This window comes from Sciurus carolinensis, chromosome 1 (assembly GCF_902686445.1).
Source record: "Sciurus carolinensis chromosome 1, mSciCar1.2, whole genome shotgun sequence".
Taxonomy (NCBI): Eukaryota; Metazoa; Chordata; class Mammalia; order Rodentia; family Sciuridae; genus Sciurus; species Sciurus carolinensis.
The window spans coordinates 157727541-157748899 of NC_062213.1; the positions used below are offsets into that span (position 1 = coordinate 157727541).

A 21359-nucleotide genomic window follows, 5' to 3' on the forward strand; every position below is an offset into this window, starting at 1 on the left:
TTTTAATTTTTTACCCATTTCATTCAACTGTCCTACCAATATTTATTGTATATCTATAACAGTTTATAAGGAATATTCTGAGATTACTATTGTCCCATTTTTCAACTCAGCATATGGATAATGAACAGCAATGCCAATATGGCGTAATGCGTCCTAAAACAGAGTGAGCACAAAGTGCTAGGGCCATCAAAGTAGTCTTGATTTGGGGAGTAAAGAAAGGATTCTTGGACAGAGTGACATATTCACTGAGAACTGAAGGAAGAGGGAAGGGAGATTTATTCTATATGCAAGAAAGAATCATTATAGACAAAGGGCCTGAGGTAGGACAGAATATTGAAATTAGAAGAAATTAAATAACTGTGGGCAGAAAGAAGCCTTCTTCTCAGCTTTGAGAAGAAACTATGAAAATATGGTGTCCAGAAAGATCAATACTGTCCAACACTGGAGACAAGACTTCAAAAATACCACTGAATTTAATAATGAGGAACTTTTTGATGTTTTGGGAGGAAACAACCACTATTTGAGTTAATAGGAGAAAAGAAGGTAGGTACAGCAAATGTGGACAATTCTCTGAAGTCCTTTCATAGAGGAGGGTACAGAAATAAGATGATAGGGATGGAAAATGAGAGGCTTCTTTTTATTAGGGTGCTAGGGATCAAACCCAGGGCCTTGCACATGCTAGGCAAGTACTCTACCACATCCCCAGCCTAGAAGAGGCTTCTTAGAGAGTCTAAAAACTTGTGAATAACAATGGGGAAGAGCCAATATTGAAGGAATATTTACAGATAGAACTCATGGGGACATTGAGGAGACAGGCAGGAATGGAATCCAGAACACAATAGAGACCTGGTGCATTAGACACTTTTTTAGTAAGCTGGATCCTTATGCTTTTTATTTTTAAATTTAATTTATTTTTGTGATGCTGGAGATTGTTTTTAAATTTTATTTTTTTGTAGTGTTAGCGATTAAACTCAGGGCCTCCCACAAGTTAGCCTGGTCCTCTCTAAACAAGATATATCCCCAGCCCATCTTCTACTTTTTAATTTAAACCACATGCAGTTACCTTTGCAAATCACATGCAAAAACCCTGCAAAACTACCCTAAAAAAGGGAAGCACCTAACAAATTTAAAGAAATATTCTTACACATTAATCAGTTATAATTTAGTTGGTTAAGGAATTACTAAAACCTGAGTCAAGCATTTGAAGACTTGAATTAAGTTTTTCTAGATATTTCAGTATAACAATACTTGAGTAAGCCTTAAAAGTAATTTTTACCTAAAGGTCCAAAAATTTAACCTAGTTTACATTCATTATGTATCTGATTCCCTGGTGTTTTCATTTTCTTGTAATAAGGTTCAGCTTGAAATGAAATGTCTTTTCTACTGACTAACTGAAATGGGACTATGTTAGGACAGGTTTTTGTTTGTTTTGTTTTTTTCCTCTTACAATAAGTGAGTAGTAGGAAGAAAAGAACAGGCTAGGTATACCTAAGAAGTGATAGTGGTAACAGGCAAGATTTAAGCGTTTATTATTTTTTTCCCATGTTTCAATGATAACATTTTATGTCACCTATCATCCTAGTATACAAATTCCTTTACAACTTAGTGCAAAGATTATGTTTATTGCTAAAAACTTTACATTTTTAGCATAATAGACAATTTCCTGTAACTTAATCCTGGTGAAATAGAATAGATGGCCCATTATCGGATTTGTAAAACATTTGATAATTAATAACATGTTTTCACATTTCACTACTTTTTTTGGTGTATGTGTGGTGCTGGGAATCAAACCCACAGCTTTGTGCTTGCAAAGCAAGCACTTTACCAACTGAGCCCAGCCCACATTTTACTACTTTTTAAGACATATTATCCGTAGAGTTCAAATGGCTAGTAATGACAACCCATTTTACAGATATCTAAATCAAAGGCCAAAAAGCCAAATAACATTTAAACTATGTACTGGGTACAAAAATAATATCTGCCATATGGTACTCATGTTTCAGAAGCTGACATTTCCTGACCAAGCATTTTGTTATTGATATTGCTGTACAGTTCTTACTTAATATCATTTTTCATGCCATGTACTATTTCATTATGACTAATAATACTTATAATTTCTATTATTTCAAAGAATATTTACTTAAAAGCAACAAGCAAACTGCGTTAAAACCTGTTAGAACAAAATATTCCTACTACTGTTACTAGGTTTTGAATTCTTAACATAGAAACAAATTTCTCCAAATTTTGCCTTAATTTTTTATGACTGGAAAATTAAATGGCTATTTTTATATTTATAGTTAGCTTTATTATGAGTAAGATAATCCAAAAGTACAGAATTCATTAAACTTACTTTTTAAAAGTTTATGTGGGCTGAGTGGTAGAGTGCTTACCTCCCATGTGTGAGGCACTGGGTTCGATTCTCAGCACTGCATATAAATAAATGAATAAAATAAAGGTCCATCAACAACCAAAAAAATTTTTTAAAAAGTTTATGTGTAAATTTATTTTTATTTACTTTTTTTACAAAATATGTTTTTAGTTGTTGATGGACGTTTTATTCATTTATTTATGTGTGGTGCTGAGAATCAAATCCAGTGCCTCACACATGTGAGACAAGAGCTCCATCACTGAGTCACAACCACAGCCCTTATTTACTCTTCATAAACAAAATGTGCTTAGATTTCCCAGTGAATTAATAAAAAGGCCACACATTAAAAACATTATATTTTAATAATGAAATACATAATGACATAATATGCAAATGCATGTAAATTAAATAGATTATTAATTAGGTTCATCAGTTAAACCTAGTGGCACTTAATTAATAAATAAATAAAAGACTAAATTTAAAATAATTCTTAGTTTGACAGTGCCAAGTGGAATTCTTTACTACATAAGGGAATATACACAATAATATATCCATTCTTGATGTTCATTCAGGGGCATTACATGTTGACAAACCTGCATATAAAAAAATAGAGCATTTATTTTTTTTGTACTAATTTTCAATAGGACAATATTTCTATGCCTTGTATAAAAATATCTCTATGCCTTTAGTCCCAGGTACTCAGAAGGCTGGGCAGGATGATCAGCTCACAAGTTTGAGTTTAGCCCCGGGCAATATAGTGAGACAACACAAAAACAAAACCTGTGCAGATAAAATTTTATAATATTTACCCTTAAGCAGAGACTGGCAATCCATGATCTAAGGTCTAACAGAATAATCCAGTCTAAAGTCTACCTAACAAAGTACTTGTTGGTCTGTGTGTATAAATATAGATGAACAGGGGTGTTAGAATGTGGAGTAAATAATCCTTTCCTAAATTCTTTTTTTTTGGGGGGTGGGGTACCAGAGTCTGAACTCAGGGACACTCGACCACTGAGTCACTGAGCCTCCTGAGCCACTGGGATTACAGGTGTGCACCACCACACCTTGCTCCTAAAATCTTAAATGGAGAAATATAAAAGATAATCTCTCTTCATGCTTTACCATGAATTATTCTATTCTAGGTTTTAGAAGTCCATGGACAGTATGGAGAAAGAAAAGTTAAGAATAAACAATTATTTCCTTTGTTCCTTCACTACAGCTTGGAAGTCTACTGATCCATCCTTGCCTTTGAATTCATGGCTAAATCAGAAACCCAGAGTTCTGCTAATACCAGAACTAGAGCTCATTCTTAGTCTCAATGTAGTGGCTTATCTAAAACACAGAGGTATTTTCTCTCTCAGGTAATCTTAGGACATCTTAAAGTCGATAAAAATATCTGGGGTTATTAAAATTCCTATTACTAACAATACTACCATCAACATTACTTTGCATTTTCCTATATGATGCTCAAAAGTGCTTGCATCTATATAATTTTATTTTTATCTTCACATTAACCTTGTGAAATACATAAAATTAGTGACACTATCTTAATTTTACCTTTAAGGAGACTGAAACAAAATAAGTGAACTTCCCATAGTCACTCGACTAAATAGTGAGAATTAGGTTAGAGCGGAAGTTTTTTGTCTTTGGGTACAGGATGACACTGATGTGACTATCACACTTACAAAATAATTTTTCACTTCATCTCATATCTACATGTTTATTTATAGCATCAATAGCAAAAATCATTTTCAAGGAGATGAGACAAAAGCTTTAAGTAGAAAGTAATGCATTACCATTGTAGATTTTGGTGCCACTTCAACTGCAAACACCTTGAGTCCTCTGTTGTTTACGCAGTTTTTACTCAGCTCATTGTTGATGTGAATAATCACTTTATTATCTGACTATAAAAAATTCAAAGTTGTTAGTTTTTTCTTTAATAAATACACACTTACATAAACTTCAGAATAAGTCCTGAAATTTTGTTTTAAATTAACACAGTCCATTACAAATTCATTCAAACTTCTCTCAACTTTGTATCTATTGTTTTTTCTTACCATTTCTAATCTGTCCCCAACTACCTACCCTTTTTCTTTTAAATGTGACTTGGATATATCACTTATCTTCATTCCTAGGCCACTGTATATACTAAGGTCACATTATTTCATCTTTGGTTTACTACAGTAATAGTCTGTATTTCTTTTACTTCTAGTTTTTCTGCATTTCATTCACTCTGATGGTACCTTCCTACTAGTATGCCTGAAACAGCCATTAAATTGTATTACTTCCTCATTCACTCATTCAATAAACATATTTATTTAATACTAAATGTGTGTTAAGCACAGTTGTAGGTTCTAGGTACACTGATAGAAGATCCAATTCCTGACCCCACTGAGCTAGTTCACAGTCTAGGGGAGACAGAAAAATAAAATGACAATTACAAAACATTTTGTTAAGACTTATAACAGAGGTATTCATGAGGAACTACAGAAATACAGAAAAATCAACATTAGATATGGACTGGGTTTCTAGGAAGACTTTATGGAAGAAGTAACAATTGAGATTTAAAAAAATAATGGCCTCTAGGCTGGATAGGAAGCAAGAGAAGACAGAATGAAACTGATAAACAGAAGAGATGCAGAGCTCAAAATATTCCTCTGCTGAAGAGCCTATAATCATTCCCTAATGATTACTACAAAGTATAATGTTAGACTATCTGGATTTATTTCTCAACTCTTCTATTACTTAGTTATATAACCTCTTGCAGGTTACTTAATCTTCCTGTGCTTCAGTTTCCCATGTAAAACAGGGATGGCACTTACCCCATAGGGTGTTGTGAAGTAAATGCCTTAATATATGTAAATGCCTGGCACAGGGTAAGCTCTAAAATGTATTATTATTTTTTTTTAAAGGGCTGGAGATTGAACCCAGGGCCTTGTGTTTGCAAGGCAAACACTCTACCAACTGAGCTATATCCCCAGCCCCTTCTAAAATGTATTATTATCCATATTCTGGGAAAGGAAGTTTATTTAATTTTTCTTGAGATAAAAGAGGTAGAGAGGTATGCAATAATGGATAATAGCAGAGCAGAGGGACTGGAATAAGATACTGATTCCCTTCCACACTTTTAATCCTAATGAAACACAGAAGGCAGAAAAAGAAATATGCTGGATCTTAGGAACCATCTTCTAAGACTTTATGATCCATTTGGACTGAAATTTACTAGTTGGAGACCCTATCTTATTTCAAGTCCAAACTCCTCTATCTTGTTTTCAGGATAATATATATAATCTGGACCTACTCCATCAATATTATTTTCCTTCCTAGTACTTCTAACAAAGCTGTCTGCTTCTGCATAGCGGCTATTCCCTTTTTCCTCTGTAATTCATATTAACTCTCCCCCTTGTTTTTCCTTACACTTTGCCTTGCTTCTACAGGTTGTCTCTTAGTGTATCTAAATTCTAGTAATCAACCAATGCTTAAATCCCACATGACAGTCCTCCTCATCAGAATATTTCTTAACTAATATGGTCCAAACTAAAAACAACTGTGAGAGATACACATAGAATAAAATTATTGTACATATAAACGGTACTATATAATTTACCATTTAATTATTCTCTGATCTTTTTCAAAACTATTAATTTTGTTTTTCCAATTAGTTCATAAACTCCTTGTAAGTAGAGACCATGTTTTACATTTTCTGGTAGCCCCTATTATGTTAACAAACTAAACACTCTGTATCTAGATTATGCTTTATCTTCATTGATTTTCAAATATTTTATTTTCCTATTTTAAAAGAAAAAGAGTGATCTTAAGATTTTAAAAATCATAAGAATTATCATGCCCAGTTCAATTTAGAAACCTAAAGAGAAAGAGTATTTATCCATTATAAGCATTATTAATACAGTGGGATAGTTAATTACCATGTAAAATAGAGTAAGAAAGAAGATAACATATTAGTAAAGTTTGTAGCAAAACATGGAGAACCACCTCATATTTGATACCTTATTTTCAATAACTGATGTTATCCAGATGTCACAATTGTAAGTATGTATGATTATATTTTCATAGCCATTCATTACTTTGGTATCACCCTTGTTAAGGACAGATTTGCAAATGGCCTTCTCAAGTTGCCCGCTGCATCCCTCCATATGGACAGCTTTAATTCTTGGCTTGCATTTTTCTGCATAGATATCAATGACAAATGGACATGCCTAATAAGAAAGAAAAAGAAAATATTGCTTTATCCTTCCACTAGAATTTAAAATAAATTGCTTAATTTATTAATATATGTATCATATGATTTAAAAAGATGCATTAAACTTCATAGCTTTTCCTTCTGATATAACTTTAGAAAAAAATTTTAGTATTATGAATTGACTAATAAAAAAGCATGAGATTTTAACTCTTTGGTGGGCTATTAACTGATAATGTTCACAGAAAAAGAAAGAAAGAGTTGGGCATGGTGGCATACACCTGTAATCCTAGTGATTTGAGAGGTTGGAGTAAGAGGATTCCAAGTTCAAAGCCAGCCTGGGCAATTTGGCAATTCCCTGACTCAAAAAATAAAAGGGCTGGTGATGCAGGTCAGTGGTTTCCCAGGGTTCCCCAGGGTTCAATTTCCAGTACTGCAAAAACCAAACAAACAAACAAAATTGCCCCTAGTAAATCAATAATACCTCCTTTAAACCACAATACTATATACTTCACCATTTGGTTCAGTCCTAATAACATTTTATTTAATTGCCTTTTCTAATGTTAAGGTTACAGAAATAATTCATCACGGGTCCTGAAGAAATCATGTTTACAACTGAAACTTAATGCATGGATATAGCATACCAAAAATATCAAAGGTAGAAAAATAAATTTACAATTCAAACATAGCCCAGAACACCTATAAAATATGAAACTAAAAATATTTTCTGTAATTCAAATTGAATTTTTCTAATGTCTACCTTTATTTAGTCTTTACAATGTGCTGCCTACATGAGCCTACAATATGCTGCACATTATTAGCCTTTGTATCCAACTCAGTCTCCAGCTCTGCTATGTTCCAGCTACACTGATCTTTAAGATCTTAGAACAAATTTGTATGTTAGGGACTTTGTACAAAGTGTTCTCTCCATTTGGCAGATTCTTCTCATATCTTTTCATATGGGTACCTCATTCTCCTTCTGGTTAAAGCTTATATAGCACCTCTGCAGAAAGTTCTGCTCTGTTTTTCCAATCTCTGTCACTTTCTCATTGTTTTGTTGTTCAGCTTCTGGCTTGGTTCTTTCAAAAACACTTTGGAGCTGGGTATGGTGGTGCAAGCCTATAATCCCAGTGGTTTGGGAGGCAGAGGCAGGAGGATCACATGTTCAAAGCCAGCCTCAGCAACTTAGGGAGACCCCGTCTCTAAATAAAATATAAAAAAGAGCTGGGGACATGGCTCAGTGGTTAAGTGCCCCTGGGTTCAATCCCTGGTGTAAAACAAAAAACAAAAACAAAAACAAAACAAAAAACACTTTTGAAATGATTTTATTTTTCTTTTAATTATTCTCTTTCATGGAACATAAATTCCATGTGGGCAGAGATTTTAAATATTTTACTCATCATTATCTCTTTCTTACAAATGAATCACATAATAAATATTCAATAGTATTCATTGAAAAAAATGAATAAATTCACACACATCAATTATCTTTTGGGGGAAATAAAAGATAAAATTTGAAGTTAATTTGGTGGAATAGGAACACAAGTTTTTGCTTTAATTAAATTATTTGTAGCTCTGGGGATTAAACCTACACAAGCATTAAACCACTGAACTATATCTCTAACCCCTAAAATATTTTAATGAAATATTTGGATAACTTTGGATAATAAAGTTTCCCTTTTAAGATATCATAGGAGATAGGGATATATAGCTCAGTGTAAAGTGTATGCTTAGCATAAAGAAGGTTCTGAGTCTAATCCCCAGCAAAACTTTTTTTAAAATACCTGGGTTTATTAATCAGACTTTTCCATTTACTCACTATGTGAGCTGGGAGAAGTCATTTCACTCCTATGAGGAGTTTCTTCACTGAAAACATGAAAATAAATAGTATGTATTCTGCCAAGGTTGTTGGAAATATCTAATAAAGTGATGTGTACAAAAGTATTTTATGATGCAGAATTCTAAAACAAAAGATTATTTATAATAATCATACTGATTATTGTAGCATTTTTAGAGGGTTGATTTACTTTTTTCAGTAATGAATAGACTCTGATAATATTTTGCCATTTAAAAGGTTTTGGTTAAGAGAAATGCAAATCAAAACTACACTAAGATTCCATCTCACCCCAATTAGAATGGCGATTATCAAGAATACAAGCAACAATAGGTGTTGGAGAGGATGTGGGAAAAAAGGTTCACTCATACATTGCTGGTGGGGCTGCAAATTAGTGCAGCCACTCTGGAAAGCAGTGTGGAGATTCCTTAGAAAACTTGGAATGGACCACCATTTGACCCAGCTATCCTACTCCTCAGCCTATACCCAAAGGACTTAAAATCAGCATACTACAGAGATACAGCCACATCAATGTTCATAGCTGCTCAATTCACAATAACCAGACAGTGGAACCAACCTAGATGCCCTTCAATTGATGAATGGATAAAGAAACTGTGGTGTATATATAAAATGGAATATTACTCAGCTATAAAGAATAATAAAATTATGGCATTTGCAGGCAAATGGATGAAATTGGAGAATATCATGTTAAGTGAGATAAGCCAATCTCAAAAATCCAAAAGGCGAATGATCTCACTGATAAGCGGATGATGACACATAATGGAGGGTGGGAGGGGGGCAAGAATGGAGGAAGGAGGGACTGTATAGAGGGAAAAGAGAGGTGGGAGGGGTGGGGGGGAAGGAAAAAAATAACGGAATGAATCAAACATCATTACTCTACGTAAATGTATGAATATGCAAATGGTGTGCTGTTACTCCATGTACAAACAGAAACAACATGTATCCCATTTGTTTACATAAAAATAAATTAAAAAAAAAAAGGTCTTGGTTATCAGTTTTATCCAACAAAGTATCAATATTTAAAGATTCCAGAAAGTAAAGCATTTGTTAAAAACACTTTTTCTGTAATTTTTTTTTTTTTTTTTTGTACCAGGGATTGAACTCATGGGCACTTGACCACTGAGCCACATCCCCAGTCCTATTTTATATTTTATTTACAGCCAGGACCTCACTGAATTGCTTAGTGCCTCACCATTGCTAAGGCTGTCTTTGAGTTCCCAATCATCCTGCTTCAGCCTCCCAAGTCAAGTCACTGGGCTTTCTCTGTAATTTTAAAAATTAAATATTATCAAAACTAAAAGAGCTGCTCTATACTTTTATTATTTTTTGTTTTTAACCTTGATCTTTTATTTACTTATTCTCTTAATTTTACTAAATTAATATTGGAAGTATGCAAAAAGTAAGACTATTATTAAGTTTTAATTATAAAACTTTTAACAATATACAAGTAATAAATAAGGTAGAGAATACTGTAATAATAAAATCTAGATTATAGGATGCTACTTAAATTTAGCACACTATTAAGCTCTCAGTTACCTGTTAGTCAAAATAAAAGTGAAATAAAAATACGATATATAGCTCTTACAATCTAAAACATGAAGTAATTTTTCCCAATTTTGAATTCCAAAAGAAATTTATACTATAAAATTATTTTTATAAAAAAAGAATAGGGGCGATCCAAGATGGCGGCCTAGAGGGAGACTGCACCCCCAGTCGCTCCAGAACCCAGGAGTTAAGAAGGGGAGGCATTGAGAGACTCGGACTGAAATAGAGCCACAGGTGAGTCTGCCCACTGGGTAAAGCTCGGCCTGGGTGGCAGGCCCAGATAGAGGTGGCTTATTGGAGCTGGGCAGGGCAGCTAGAGTCATCCACAGGCAGCCCTGCACACTCCGGCGGTGGGCCCCGCCCACACAGCCAGCTTCTCCAGGTTCGGAACTGGCCCGCTAGTGAGAGCCTTTCTGACCAGAACAAGCTCCGAGTCCCGAAGCCAGTGCAGCGCAGCGTACTCCGGCACGCAAGCAGCTTCAGGGACCAGGATAGGGCAGCCAGAGACTTCCCCAAGTAGCCTGGACCCCTGCGGTGGGAGGTGCCTTTCAAGGCTAGCTTCTCAGAGCAGACTGCCCAGTGAGAGGCTTTCTACATAGAACCAGCCACAAGCCCCCGAACCAACGGAGAGCTTCGATCCGCAAGCAGCCTCTGGGATCAGGGCAGGGCAGCCAGAGACCTCTTCAGGTGGCTCTGCCCACTCCGGCTGCAGGCTCTCTTCATGGGGCGATCCAAGATGGCGGCCTAGAGGGTGACTGCACCCCCAGTCGCTCCAGAACCCAGGAGTTAAGAAGGGGAGGCATTAAGAGACTCGGACTGAAATAGAGCCATGGGTGAGTCTGCCCACTGGGTAAAGCTCGGCCCGGGTGGCAGGCCCAGATAGAGGTGGCTTATCGGAGCCGGGCAGGGCAGCTAGAGTCTTCCCAAGGTAGCCTTCCACACTCTGGCAGTGGGCTCCTCCCACACGGCCAGCTGCACGGTGCAGGCCCACAGTGAGAGCCTTTCCGCACAGAGCCAGTTCCAAACTGTGGAACCAGTAGGGGGCTAGGGGCAGTTTTCTTTGGATGCACTGCTTTATCAGATTCCTCCAAGACATCAGGCTACTGAAGGCTGGGAGGTGATACACTGGAAATCTACCGGGACACTATAAGCCAATAGCGGAAAACTGCAATATCTCAGGGTCCCACTGACAGCTGACCAATATGAGAAAACAAGGGAAGAAAATGTCCCAAACAAACCTAGATACTACATCAATAAAACCCAATGACAGCACAGCAGAAGAAATGTCAGAAAGGGAGTTCAGAATGTATGTAATTAAAACGATCAGAGAAGCTAATGAGGAGATGAAAGAGCAAATGCAGGCATTGAATGATGAGATGAAAGAGCAAATGCAGGCATTAAATGATCGCACCAATCAACAGTTAAAAGACCAAATACGGGAAGCAAGAGATCATTTCAATAAAGAGTTAGAGATACTGAAAAAAAAACAAACTGAAATCCTTGAAATGAAGGAAACAATAAACCAAGTTAAAAACTCCATAGAAAGCATAACCAATAGGATAGAACACCTGGAAGACAGAACCTCAGACATTGAAGACAAATGATTTAATCTTGAAAGCAAAGTTGGCCAAACAGAAAAGATGGTAAGAAATCATGAACAGAATCTACAAGAATTATGGGATATCATGAAAAGGCCAAATTTAAGAATTATTGGGATTGAGGAAGGCTTAGAGAAACAAACCAAAGGAATGAACAATCTATTCAATGAAATAATATCAGAAAATTTCCCAAATCTGAAGAATGAAATGGAAAACCAAGTACAAGAGGCTTATAGAACTCCAAACATACAAAATTACAACAGACCCACACCAAGGCACATTATTATGAAAATACCTAACATACAAAATAAAGACAGAATTTTAAAGGCTGTGAGAGAAAAGAATCAAATTACATTCAGAGGGAAACCAATAAGAATATCAGCAGATTTTTCAATCCAGACCCTAAAAGCTAGAAGGGCCTGGAACAACATATACCAAGCCCTGAAAGAAAATGGATGCCAACCAAGAATCTTATACCCAGCAAAACTTACCTTCAAATTTGACGATGAAATAAGATCCTTCCATGATAAACAAAAGCTAAAAGAATTTACAAAAAGAAAGCCAGCATTACAGAACATTCTCAGCAAAATATTCCATGAGGAAGAGATGAAAAACAACGATGCAAATCAGCAACAGGAGGCGCTAGCCTAAAGGAATAGCCAAATAAAGGAGAAACCAAATCATGTCAAAAACAAATGTGAGTCAATTGACTGGGAATACAAATCATATCACAATAATAACCCTGAATATTAATGGCCTGAATTCATCAATCAAAAGACACAGACTGGCAGATTGGATTAAAAAGAAAAATCCAACAATATGCTGCCTGCAAGAGACTCATCTCATAGAAAGAGACACCCATAGACTAAAGGTGAAAGGATGGGGAAAAACATACCATGCACACGGACACAGCAAAAAAGCTGGAGTATCCATCCTCATTTCAGATAATGTGGACTTCAAACCAAAACTAGTCAGAAGGGATAAAGAAGGACATTACATGCTGCTTAAGGGAAGCATAAATCAGCAAGACATAACAATCATAAATATCTATGCCCCGAACATTGGCTCATCCACGTACGGCAAACAAATCCTTCTCAATTCCAGAAATCAAATAGACCACAACACAATAATACTAGGCGATTTTAACACACCTCTCTCACCACTGGATAGATCGTCCAAACAAAAATTGAATAAAGAAACTATAGATCTCAACAACACAATCAACAATTTAGACTTAACGGACATATATAGAATATACCATCCAACAAAGAACGAATACACTTTCTTCTCAGCAGCACATGGATCCTTCTCTAAAATAGACCATATTTTATGCCACAAAGCTACTGTTAGCAAATACAAGAAGATAGAGATACTACCTTGTACTCTATCAGATCATAATGGATTGAAATTAGAAATAAATGACAGAATAAAAAATAGAAACTTCTCCAATACCTGGAGATTAAATAATACACTATTATATGATGAATGGATAACAGAAGACATCAGGAGGGAAATAAAAAAATTCTTAGAAGTAAACGAGAACAAAGACACATCATATCAAAATCTCTGGGACACTATGAAAGCAGTACTTAGAGGAAGATTTATTTCATGGGGCGCATTCAAAAAAAGAAGTAGAAATCAACAAATAAATGACTTAACACTACAGCTCAAAGCGCTAGAAAAAGAAGAGCAGACCAATACCAAAAGTAGTAGAAGACAGGAAATAGTTAAAATCAGAACCGAAATCAACGAAATCAAAACAAAAAGAAACAATTGGAAAAATTAACAAAATAAATAGTTGGTTCTTTGAAAAAATAAATAAAATTGATAAACCCTTAGCCATACTAACAAAGAGAAAGAGGGAGAAAACTCAAATTACTAAAATTCGGAATGAACAAGGAAATATCACAACAGACACGAGTGAAATACAAAACATAATTAGAAGCTATTTCGAAAATCTATACTCCAACAAAACAGAAAACCTCGAAGACATCAACAAATTTCTAGAGACATAAGAATTGCCTAAACTGAACGAGGAGGACATACACAACTTAAATAAATCAATTACAAGCAATGAAATAGAAGAGGTCATCAAAAGCCTACCAACAAAGAAAAGTCCAGGACCAGATGGGTTCTCAGCCGAGTTCTACAAAACCTTTAAAGAAGAGCTCATTCCAATACTCCTCAAACTATTCCATGAAATAGAAGAGGAGGGAACCCTCCCAAACTCGTTCTATGAAGCCAATATCACCCTGATACTTAAACCAGACAGAGACACATCGAGGAAAGAAAATTTCAGACCAATATCCTTAATGAACATCGACGCAAAAATTCTCAACAAAATTTTAGCAAATCGCATACAAATATATATTAAAAAGATAGTGCACCACGATCAAGTGGGTTTTATCCCAGGGATGCAAGATTGGTTCAACATTCAGAAATCAATAAATGTCATTCACCATATCAACAGACTTAAAGTTAAGAATCACATGATCATTTCAATAGATGCAGAAAAAGCATTCGATAAAATACAGCATCCCTTCATGCTCAAAACACTAGAAAAAATTGGGGTAGTGGGAACATTCCTTAACATTATAAAGGCAATCTACGCTAAGCCCATGGCTAATATCATTCTAAATGGTGAAAAACTGAAAGCGTTCCCCCTAAAAACTGGAACAAGGCAGGGATGCCCTCTTTCACTGCTTCTATTCAACATCATCCTTGAGACTCTAGCCAGAGCAATCAGACAAACCAAAGAAATTAAAGGGATACGAATAGGAAAAGAAGAACTCAAACTATCCCTGTTCGCTGATGACATGATTATATATTTAAGGAACCTGGAAATTCCACCAGAAAACTTTTAGAACTCATAAGTGAATTCAGTAAAGTAGCAGGTTACAAGATCAATGCTCATAAATCCAATGCATTTTTATACATAAGTGATGAATCTTCAGAAAGAGAAATTAGGAAAACTACCCCATTCACAATAGCATCGAAAAACATAAAATACTTGGGAATCAATCTCACAAAAGAGGTGAAAGACCTCTACAATGAGAACTACAGAACACTAAAGAAAGAAATTAAAGAAAACCTTAGAAGATGGAAAGATCTCCCATGTTCCTGGATAGGCAGAATTAATATTGTCAAAATGGCTATACTACCTAAAGTGCTATACAGATTCAATGCAATTCCAATTAAAATCCCAATGATGTACCTTGCAGAAATGGAGCAAGCAATTATGAAATTCATCTGGAAGAATAAAAAACCTAGAATAGCTAAAGCAATCCTCAGTAGCAAGAGCGAAGCAGGGGGTATTGCAATACCAGATCTTCAACTCTACTACAAAGCAATAGTAACAAAAACGGCATGGTATTGGTACCAAAATAGACAGGTAGATCAATGGTACAGAATAGAGGACATGGACACAAACCCAAATAAATACAATTTTCTCATACTAGACAAAGGTTCCAAAAATATGCAATGGAGAAAAGATAGCCTCTTCAACAGATGGTGCTGGGAAAACTGGAAAACCATATGCAATAGAATGAAATTAAACCCCTGTCTCTCACCCTACACAAAACTCAACTCAAAATGGATCAAGGACCTCGGAATCAGACCAGAGACCCTGCATCTTATAGAAGAAAAAGTAGGTCCAAATCTTCAACTTGTTGGCTTAGGATCAGACTTCCTTAACAGAACTCCCATAGCACAAGAAATAAAAGAAAGAATCAACAACTGGGATAGATTCAAACTAAAAAGCTTTCTCTCAGCAAAGGAAACTATCAGAAATGTGAAGAGAGAGCCTACAGAGTGGGAGAATATCTTTGCCAACCATACCTCAGATAGAGCGCTAATTTCCAGAATATATAAAGAACTCAAAAAACTCTACACGAAGAATACAAATAATCCAATCAACAAATGGGCTAAGGAAATGAACAGACACTTCACAGAAGAAGATGTACAAGTAATCAACAGATATATGAAAAAATGTTCAACATCCCTAGTAATAAGGGAAATGCAAATCAAAACTACCCTAAGATTTCATCTCACCCCAATTAGAATGGCGATTATCAAGAATACAAGCAACAATAGGTGTTGGCGAGGATGTGGTGAAAAGGAACACTCATACATTGCTGGTGGGGTTGCAAATTAGTGCAGCCACTCTGGAAAGCAGTGTGGAGATTCCTCAGAAAGCTTGGAATGGAAACACCATTTGACCCAGCTATCCCACTCCTTGGCCTATACCCAAAGGACTTAAAATCAGCATACTACAGAGATACAGCCACATCAATGTTCACTGCTGCTCAATTCACCATAGCCAGATTGTGGAACCAACCTAGATGCCCTTCAGTTGATGAATGGATAAAGAAACTGTGGCATATATATACAATGGAATATTACTCCGCAATGAAGAATGATAAAATTATGGCATTTGTAGGCAAATGGACGAAATTGGAGAATATCATGCTAAGTGAGATAAGCCAATCTCAAAAAACTAAAGGACGAATGATCTTGCTGATAAGCGGATGAGGACATACAATGGGGGGTGGGAGGGGTTAGCATTAGGTTTAGGGTTAGGTTTAGGGTTAGGGATAAGGAGAGCGGTAAGAATGAAGGAAAGAAGGACTGTATAGAGGGAAAAGAGGGATGGGAGGGGTGGGAGGGAAGGGAAAAAAAATAAACATCATTGCCCTATGTAAAAAAAAAAAAAAAAAAGAAAGAAATACCACAAAATAAGAGAACTGTATTTTAGTGATCAATTATGACTGATAAAAGTTTGGACACTTAAAGACATTTGATTTAAAAAAAAAAGAATAGGGAAAACTAAATATGTTAACTTTTGCTTATGAACATTCAATGAAAGAACAGCTTACAAGTTATGGCTGGGAAAAAAAAAAAGTCATGGTGCTATAGGGGCAAGGTCCTTGTAGCAAGAGCAATAAAAAAGTTATGGTACTCTTTGAAACAGGGATTTTCCCTTTATGGGTTGATATGGGAAATATATAATCTACAATTCTAAAATCTGAATTGAAAATTTAATATGAATAAAATAAAGTAAAAAAATGATTGGTTGTGGCTGATTGTGGAGGGAAAAATAAAAGACAAATTCAAAGTATAAAGTAAGTTGAAAAATTAAAACAAAATTAATTTTACTTGTCTTGGTTTACTAAGACCACTTAATAATAAGATTTCTAACAACCCTAAATCCTTTCCCCAAACCTATGATTGTCAATTTGTTTATTCTTTCTTTGTAACACAATGCCTCTCAATTTGACAGAATCTACTTCCAGACAATATTAGAGTTCTTACACATGTTCAAATTATAGCTCACAAAGACATTAGATTACTTATGTTATAGATGATTTGAGGAATTACCAATGAAATCACTATGGTTCCCAAATCACTATGGGCAAAAAATTTCACATACATATTCAATCCAACTAGAATAGACTGTAAGATTACTGATTGTTTCTTCCTAGATTATCATAAACATTTCCTGTTTGCAAACAGGAAAATGTAGGTTGAATACATGGAGGAACCACTGCCTATCATAACCTATACATTGAGTCAAACAGCTTTCTTGTCTCAGAGTAATTACAAGCCTTAAATCAGTCAAAACATCTTGTATGAATCAAAAGATCTCATACATAACCTTTAAATCCAATGTGTCCACATATATAAATCTCTCTTTAATGGAAGCCAGTCCCATTTCTTTTCCTTTCTTTCTGATGTTTTGTGCTGGGGATTGAATACAGGGTCTTGTGCATGCTAAACACATGTTCTACCATTAAGCTATAACCCCATGCCCCCATTATACAAAATTTTGAATAATTTAGTACATGAACCAAAGTTTCATGGTGAGGAATTTTCCACTTGTAGTATCATGTCAGTGCTTAAAAATGTTTCACAGTCAAGTATGGTGGTGCACTCCTGTAATCCCCAAAACTGAGGAGGCTGAGGCAAAAAAATTCCAAGTTTGAGGTCAGACTGGGTAGCTTGGCCAGACCCTATCTCCAAATAAAAAGGATCTGGGGATACAGCTCAGTGGTATAGAGTCCCTGAGTGCAATTCCCAATACCAAAAACAAAAAGCAGAACAGATTAGGATTGTTCAACCTGTATATTGTAATAAGTTATGTGAATGTGTTCTGTCTCTCTCAAAAAATCTTATTGTACTGTATTCACCCTTCTTGTGATGAGGTAGGATGATACAATACCTACCTGATGAGATCAAGTGAGGTGAATGATGTAGTCATTGTAACATAGCCTTAGGCTACTGCATGAGGGTTACCTGAACACAAGCACTATGATATAGTGACAATTCTTCTTTAACTAAGATGGCTACTAAATTATCCCCATGTATAAGCTAGGTAAAGGGAAAATTCGTGTCCCAGGCAGAAAAGGACAGGACCTGGTAAGGTTTCATCACACTGTTCAGAATAGCATGCAGTTTAAAGCCTAGGAATTGTTTATTTCTGGAATTTTCTGTTTAATACTTTTAGACAGCAGATGACCATAGTGAATAGGTAATAGACAACTACTACAAACTCCTTTGGAAAAAAAAATTCCTGAAGATAGTGATCCCTTCCTTTGGAGTCACACCACTCTTGGTGGTATTCAAGTTGCCTGCTTTTGGTTAACATAGTAATTATGACAGAGAGCTTAAAACCAGTTTACTTTCCATAACCCAGGGACCAACCAATGCTAATACTGTAGGCTGGATTAACACTACAAGTAAAAAGATCTACTACTAGTAATTAAAAAGAGACAACTACTAGTAATGGAATCATCTTGTGATCCAGTTATCCCTGTCCTTGGCCTATACCCAAAGGACTTAAAATCAGCATACTACAGTGACACAGTCATTTTAAGGTTCAAAGCAGCACAATTCACAATAGCTAAGCTATGGAACCAATCTAGATGCCCATCAACAGATGAATGGATAAAGAAATTATGGCATATATTCACAATGGAATATTCCTCAGCCACAAAGAAGAATGACTTTATGACATTTTCCAGTAAATTGATGGATCTGGAGACTATCATGCTAAGTGAAATAAGCCAATTCCCCCAAACCAAAGATCTAATGTTCTGATATGTGGATGCTAACCCACAACAAGGTGGGGAGGGGAAGAATAGAAGTTCAGTGGAATAGACAAAGGGGAATGAAGGGTAGGGAGGGAGAATAGGAATAGTAAAGACAATGGAATGAATCTGACATAACTTTCCTATGTACATATATGAATACACCACAGTGAATATCAACATTGTGTACACACTGGGATCCCAATTAGAATAAGATATATTCCATGCATGTATAAATATATAAAATAGATTCTATTGTCATGTATAACTTAAAAGAATAAAAAATTTTTAAAAAGAGGTAACTACAAAAGGCTATACAAGGTAAACTCAATGAGTCCTTAGTACTTATTTTCTTGGCCACATCTGGAAAATCTGGGGTCATAATTCAGGAGTGCCCTCCAGTCATTTCTTATAATACTTATATTTGTTTGTTTCAAGAGTTTTTTCCCTATTTTTTAATTAGTTCTAATTAATTATACATGACAGTAGAATGCATTTCAATTCATTGTACATAAATGGAGCACAACTTTTCACTTCTCTGGTTATACACGATGTAGTCACAGCATTCGTGTAATCTTACATCATGTATATAGGGTAATAATGTCCATCTCATTCCACCACCTTTCCTATCCCTATACCCCCTCCCCTCCCCTCACTCCCCTCTGCCCAATCTAAAGTTCCTCCATTCTTCCCTTGCCCCACCCACCCCATTATGAATCAGCATCCACATTTCAGAGAAAATATTTGGTCTTTGATTTTTTGGGATTGGCTTACTTTGCTTAGCATGATATTCTTCAACTCCATTCATTTACCTGCAAATGTCAGATTTTATTCTCCTTTAAGGCTGGGCAATATTCTATTGTGTATATATATATCACAGTTTCTTTATTCATTCATCTATTGAAAGGCATCTCGGGTATATATATACAATGGAATATTACTCAGCCATAAAGAACGATAAAATTATGGCATTTGCAGGCAAATGGATGAAACTGGAGAATATCATGCTAAGTGAGATAAGCCAATCTCAAAAAACCAAAGGAAGAATGATATCGCTAATAAATGGATGATGACACATAATGGGGGGTGGGAAGGGTTAGTGTTGGGGTTGGAGTTGGGTTTAGGGAGGGGGGCAGGAATGGAGGAAGGAAGGACTGTATAGATGGAGGGGAAGGGTGGGAGGGGAGGGGGGGGAAGGGAAAAAATGGCAGAATGAATCAAACAACATTACCCTATGTAGATTTATGATTACACAAATGGTATGCCTTTACGCCATGTACAGACAGAGAAACAACATGTATCCCATTTGTTTACAATTTTATAATAAAAAAAAAAAAAAAAAGAAAGGCATCTCGGTTGGTCCCATAGTTTAGCTATTCTGAATTGAGCCACTATAAACATCGATGTGGCTGCATCAATGTAGTAAGCTGATTTTAAGTCCTATGGGTATAAACCGAGGAGTGGGATAGCTGGGTCAAATGGTGGGTCCATTCCAAGTTTTCTGAGGAATCTCCTCCATATTGCTTTCTATAATAGTTAACACCAATTTGCAGTCTCACCAGCAATGTATGAGTGAATCTTTTTCCCCACATCCTCACCAACACTTATTGTTGCTTGTCTCAGAGTTTTCTAAAGCCATTGACCAGAGTCTTGAGATGATTCTACACAGTCACTGTGCCAACAGAAGATTCATAAATAATATTGTATGAAATCACAATCAATGTACAAACTAAGTCATATCTCCACAGATAAAAACTCGCTAGAGAATAAACAATAGCAGTTGGGTAAATCTTTGGTAGTTCCTTCTATAGCTTAAGCAGGATATATATCAAAAGAGGAAACAAAATAAAAAGGTTCACACAACTTCAGAAAAAACTAATTATTCTGTTGTCACAGTTAATATATTATCCATGAGAACTGCTATTAACCTGTTCAATTAATCAGAAACAACCGTCACCTCAGTGAACACTTTTGTAGAACAACCATTGTTAGCTCCTCACTTCTTCAAGTCAGGTAGTCAGGGACAAATTCACACCAATAAGTGCATCATAGCACTAACCAATCAACAGTTTCATCCAAGAAACCATATTTCCCAGATGCTGTCAATCTAAAAGCTAGACAATCCCTGAATTTCATGTCTCCCCCAAATCCTAAATTAAAAAAAATGTGCATTCTGTTTTGGAACAACTGTGTACCTGCATAGAAATCCTTTATAGTAAGCAATAAACATAGCTTTGTCTCTTTATTTCAGTTAAATGGTGATCTCATCTTTTTTTATATTTTCCACTGTAATTTTCTTGCCTTTTAAGTTTTAAACAATGTAAACATATTAACCTATTACTATATAAAATTTAAATTAAATTTTTATCTCATAAATCTTTCATGTCTATGATTAAATCACATTAGTAAATGCTTTAATAAATTTTCAATTGCTTTTAACTTCTCTATTAAGTAAAAGCATGTGGAGCAGATAAATATTTTCATAGATTAGATACTGATTTTACACCATGTTTAAATGCTAGACTAAATGAATGTTAGATTAAGGTAGTGTATAAGGGCTGAGGATGTAGCTCAGTGACCAAGTTCTTGCCTAGTATATGAGAGGCCCTGGGTTGATCCACAGCACTGAAAAAAAAAAATTAAAGTAGGATATAGAAAGTTACTATTACTATTTGCCTTCTATTACTAAAAATGGCAACCCTCACAAATA

The 21359-nt window shown here is 35.5% G+C and overlaps 1 protein-coding gene across 3 annotated transcripts in view; it reads right to left on the bottom strand.

The window, feature by feature from the left end:
- Positions 1-2580: 2580 nt before the first annotated feature.
- Efcab7 (EF-hand calcium binding domain 7) overlaps positions 2581-21359 on the bottom strand; it is a 51756-nt gene continuing 32977 nt past the window's right edge. For all 3 annotated transcript variants that reach the window (XM_047566256.1, XM_047566246.1, XM_047566237.1), the window contains exons 13-15: positions 6376-6585; positions 4165-4272; positions 2581-2961 (exon numbers count right to left, since the gene is read on the bottom strand). In XM_047566256.1, the coding sequence (XP_047422212.1) occupies positions 2890-2961; positions 4165-4272; positions 6376-6585 (390 nt within the window). In that variant the 3' untranslated portion in view covers positions 2581-2889. The remainder of the gene's footprint in view (positions 2962-4164; positions 4273-6375; positions 6586-21359) is intronic.